General features: G+C 38.8%; 1 protein-coding gene across 10 annotated transcripts in view; it reads left to right on the plus strand.

Annotated features, from left to right (window-relative positions):
* The window catches only part of SYT14 (synaptotagmin 14), a 135,730-nt gene that overhangs the window by 126,598 nt on the left and 3,666 nt on the right, over positions 1 to 5,466 (plus strand). For 7 of the 10 annotated variants that reach the window (XM_020794607.3, XM_078382927.1, XM_020794605.3 and 4 more), the window contains one exon: positions 2,602 to 2,658. The exons of the other annotated variants lie outside the window; for them this stretch is intronic. In XM_020794607.3, the coding sequence (XP_020650266.2) occupies positions 2,602 to 2,658 (57 nt within the window). The remainder of the gene's footprint in view (positions 1 to 2,601; positions 2,659 to 5,466) is intronic. 10 annotated transcript variants of the gene reach the window in all.

Here is a 5,466-nt window from a genome sequence, read left to right on the forward strand (position 1 = left end):
TTCACAGCTGTAAAGTACAACAACCTGTTTAGTACCCCACTCAGCAGCCAGTCCCTCAGGGAAAGCTTGCCTGAAGAGAAAGGTCCTTGGCTGCTTCCAGAAGGAGAGTAAAGATGGGGTCAGTCTGGCTTCCAGTGGGAGGGAGTTCCAGAGTCAAAGAACCAGAGATGGGCCTCTGTAATAGCTAGCAAACCTCTAAACATTATTCATCTCTGAATTAGAATGGGCCTTTGGAAAGAGGTAGTTATTCTAACTACAACCATACAAGGCACTTTCTTACAGTTTTAAAAATTTCTCTGGTTCAGGTAGATTATATCTAAACACGAATAACTAGGGATGGGCCTGAGGCCCTTTTAATTTTATTTATTCTATGTTGATGCAGGCATTATAGACTATAAAGGATTCTACCATGGTTTTTTGTTCACTAAAAATAGACTTGCTGTATTTTACCATGTATAAGACACCCCCATGTATAAGACCCCCCATTTTGTAAACCAAAATTAAGAAATCTAAGTGGGGCTTAGCAAGTGGAGAGGGAAAGCAGGGATCAAAGCGCTGCAGGATTGTTTTGATCCCTGCTTTCCCCTTTCTTGCTAAGCCCACTTAGCAAGTGGAGGCGGAAAGCAGGCATCAAAGCGCTTTGATGATTCCTGCTTTCCCCCTCCACTTTCTTCACATGGTGGAGCTCTTTCTTTTCATAGCTAGAAATGTAGGACCCAACATCTCACCCCATCCCATCAGACAGAGGTGGCTTTGTATACTCTATTTCTTTTTCATGTTCATTTCTTCTTCTGTTTCATTCAAGCAGGCAGATTTGCAGCCACCCCTATGTCAGCTTAAAAGAACTGGATTCAAAATGTTTCAGCTTAGTTGTTTGTTCTTGCCAGTTTAACAGCAAGCCTGCATAGGTTTCTCAATTATAAAAGAGCTTCTCATTGCACCCAGCGAGGACTTGTTTGTAATATCATTAAAATAGTATTGTTTTTCAAGCATTGCCAATGGGTATTCTCAAAGGCTTTCACGGCTGGGATCTGATGGTTGTGGATTTCTCAGGCTCTCTGGCCGTGTTCTGAAGGTTATTCTTCCTAATGTTTCGCCAGTCTCTGTGGCCGGCATCTTCAGAGGACAGGAGCCAGAGCACAGACAGAGTTCTGACTCCTGTCCTCTGAAGATGCCGGCCGCAGAGACTGGCGAAACGTTAGGAAGAACAACCTTCAGAACACGGCCAGAGAGCCCGAAAAACCCACAACAACCATTACCCATGGGATTTGGAAGTCACAATTAAAAAAAAAGGTGTTAGAAAGTTCTGTTCAACTGATTTGCATCCAGTAGGGACTGGTCACTATAATCCCAGTAGTGATCTGGGATGGTAGAACAAGGATCTGACGCAGCGTTCAGCTGAGCCTATATTTTCAGTGAAGACTTCTTATAGTGTTATGCTAAAGAGATGTAACTGGAAGTGGTCAACTGGCTTTTTATCAAGCTGTAATTCCCGATCTTGAGATTCTTGGTAGACTATACTTCTCAGAAATCTTATGGAAAATCTTGGTTGTATTTACTAAGGCTTCTAGAGGTTAAAATCCAAATTCATTTTTAAGGCCCACGGCGGGGTACCTGGTATAAATCTCTAAAGAAGTAACCATGTTAATTTGGTTTAGTGTGTTGGCAGAAATGAAAAAGAAAAAAACAAGCAAAATATTGTAGCACAACTCCTCTTTTCTGTTACAATGAACTATTGTCATTTTGTCTGTTATCTGTATCCTCAGCTGCTCATGGCACTATCTATACATATGTAGGCCGTGTATTTACATTTGTGCCTGAGGAAGTGGATTTTGAGCCACAAAAGTTCACACCGAACTCAATCTGTTAGTTTTCAAAGTGCCTCAATATTTTATATTTTCCCTCAATATTTGATTAACACGTTAATATTAGCAATTTCAAATTTCTGAATATTAAATGTTACTATGAACAAGTTAATTTCCCACTGTCTATCATTTCCTAACTTTCCAAGCTCTGTTCACTTTAATTTAACACTTTTTCTCAAATGAATGATTTGATAAAGTGGCAATGAATGTATACATTAATTGAGAACAGATTGCCAGCCAAATTAATTTTAATCCAATTAGCTTTCGTTGTATTTTTTGTAATATATACAGGGTGCAATTCAGTGGCCACTTACCCTATGCTAATCTCCTTAGTCTCTCACAGTCTGAGGTCACTGATTTGACCCTTACTTAGAAAGCTGGGGTTTGCATGAAAAAGAGGAACTGTGAGTTCTAGTTTTGTAACTTGATCTTTTGCATGAATGTATGTTCTCTGTTTCAAACCAAGTATAAATTAATATTAATATATCCCATTACTTGAAACAGTGTAATTTTTTTTACTAAAAATTACACCGTGACCTTACAAAATTCATTTCATTAAATTGTACCTGCCAGTCCTTTTGTTCAGTCCCTCTCTCTAAACTGCTTTGGTAAGATTTCGTGTTCTTCCACTTGGTGAATAGTATTTCCTCTTAAACTTTAACCTTTGATCCTCTCTCACCCAACTATTGACATCTGGACATTATTTCTTTTACTGCTTTCCACCCCCTGTTGTCAGACGGACTGTTCTGTTGTCTAAAACACTTGATAGGTGGACAGGTTTATATAATACGAGGTGAGTTCCTATAGAGACTAATTGGATGTTGTCTTTTTCATGCAAAAGAAAGTCACCAGCAGCAGAGCTTTCAATCACTCTCCACCATGTTGGTTTCTGACAATGTACATTAATTATCTCACTTATGTAATGGAGATAGTCCTAATCTCTGACTATGGATGATGGTATTTCAAAAATCCATTTTAAAAATGGGGAAAGAGTACAGGGGCATATCTGTACATTAATCCTTTGTCTTTGAAAAATAATCCAGTTTCATGCACAAGATAAGAAAATAAAGACACTGAGACCTTCTGTTTTTAAATAAAGTAGAGCAATCTGCATTTAGTGGCTATGGGTGCATTTTCCTGGATAAAATGGGAAACGCTATCATAAAAATGAAAAATTATATGTGAGAAATATTATATATTTATATATAATTTATAATTATTTTATTTATATCCCGCCTATCTGGTCGGGTCAGGACCACTCAGGGCAGCTAACAACATAAATAATACAATAAATAATATATAAAACAATTATTAAATGGTAAGACATTACACAAGGTGGGAGGAACAATAAGAGAGGAAAAAAGGTGTTAAGGGGCGTCAGGAATTATCTGATGGGAAGGCCTGCCGAAACAGCCATGTTTTTAATTGATTCTTAAAGATACCCAGCGAGGGGGCCACGCGAATCTCAGGAGGTAAGTTGTTCCAGAGGCGAGGAGCCACCGCCGAGAAGGCCCGATTTCTTGTCTTTTCCTTCCGGGCCTCTCTCAGCGTTAGGCTCCTCAGCCTCACCTCCTGGCTCGCACGAGTGACACGGGTAGATCTTGGTGGGAGTAGGCGTTCCGCCAAGTATCGAGGCCCTAAACCGTTTAGGGCTTTGTACGTGAGCATCATCACTTTGAAGTCGATGCAGAAACGGATGGGCAGCCAATGCAATGCGGCCAGAGTGGGTGAGATATGTTGTATTAATGAACTCATTCCCTTGATGCAGTATTGGAATTGTTGTAGATCTCAAACTGAATATGAGCCAAAAGTGTGATGCAGCTACAAGAAAGGCAAATGGTATTTTCCAATGCATTAACAGAAGTATAGCCTCAAAATCCCATGAAGTACTAGTTCCACTATACAGTGGTGCCTCGCATTACGACATTAATTCATTCCAGCGAAATCGCTGTAGAATGAAAACGTCGTAATGCGAAATAAAAAAGCCCATAGAAATGCATTAAAACCCGATTAATGCGTTCCTATGGGCTTGAAACTCACCGTCCAGTGAAGATCTTCCATAGCGCGGCTATTTTCGCTGCCTGTACAGCGGGGAATCCGTCCCAGAAAAGAGCGGGGAGCCATTTTTTTTTTTACCTTGAAACCGCCTATCAGCTGGCAGAAAATCATCGTTTTGTGAGAATCATCGCAAAGTGGAAAAAAACCATTTAAAACATCGTAAAGTGATTGCTTTTGCGATCGCAAAAAGTTTGTTGTGATGCGATTTCATCATTAAACGGGGTGCTCGTCTTGCGAGGCACCACTGTATTCAGAAATGATTAGGCGTCATTTTGAGTACTGTGTCCAGTTCTGGACACAACACTTTAAGAAGGATGCAGACAAAATGAAACAAGATCAGAGAAGGACAACAAGGATGTTCAGGGGACTGGAAACCAAGCCCTATGAGAGAAGACTGAAAGAACTGGGCATGTTCACCCTTGAGAAAAGAAGGGAGGTATGATAACACTCTTTAAATACTTGAAACATTGTTGTACAGAGGAGGGGAAGGATCTATTCTCAGGCATCCCAGAGTACAGGGTATATAATAATGGACTCAAAGGAAGCCACATTTTGATTGAATATCAGGGAAAACTTCCTGACTTTTAGAGCAGTACAACATCAATTACCTCAGGAGGTGGTGAGCACTCCAACACTGGGAACATTCAAGAGAAAATTAGACAATCATCTGTTAGATGTACACTGATTTGGATTCATCCATTGAGCAGGGGATTGGCCTTACAGGTTCCTTCCAGCTCTATGATTCTATGCGCATGTGCAGCTTCACACAGACAAGGATGTCCTTGTCTTCTATGAGCAGCCAAATGAATCTGCTGTGTGCATAGGATTTTGAATTGTGCCCTAATATTTAACTGTTTGTGGCACAGTACTTCTTAGAAGCATTATAAAGAAACTGTGCTGTAATAGCATGACACCCATTTTATTTATATAATGAAAAAAATTATATATGAAGAGCTTTACTCAGATAAGTAAACATTAACTTTTCAGTGCATTTTGTTGTATGTTTGGCATTTTAAATGTTTATAAATCCAAAAGAAATCTTGAGTGCAAACCACATCCATGCAGAGATTTGTTTTTTTGTAAAAACATTTCATCATGAGCTCTGATGGTGTATCATTACACTCCACTCCATTTCTGTTATTTATTTATGTGTGTGTTTATTTTGCACTTCATATAATTTTTTATATTATCTAAAAACTTAGTATGCTTTACAGTGTTGTGGCCAGTTGTAGCTTGCTAAATGTTAATGCTACATGTGTCTGCTTAATGCAAATGAGCAATTGGTAATGGGTAGAAAGATTATGTGGTATACCTTTAAAAGTGTTCTGCTTATGTCAATTTAAGTCAATTTGCTACGAAAAGATAAATACAACTAAGTAAATGTTGAAATCAAATATTTTCCTTCTTGTCCTTATATTACTGTGCTTATTTAATTATTAAAATCCTATGTGGTATACACCATAACCTTAAAAATATGCTGTTAATTCCATAGGAGAAATCCTTTGTCAGAGACATCTCATGTTTCCAATTGTTTGTTTTATAG

Source organism: Pogona vitticeps, chromosome 1, assembly GCF_051106095.1.
Source record: "Pogona vitticeps strain Pit_001003342236 chromosome 1, PviZW2.1, whole genome shotgun sequence".
In the NCBI taxonomy this organism is placed as follows: Eukaryota; Metazoa; Chordata; class Lepidosauria; order Squamata; family Agamidae; genus Pogona; species Pogona vitticeps.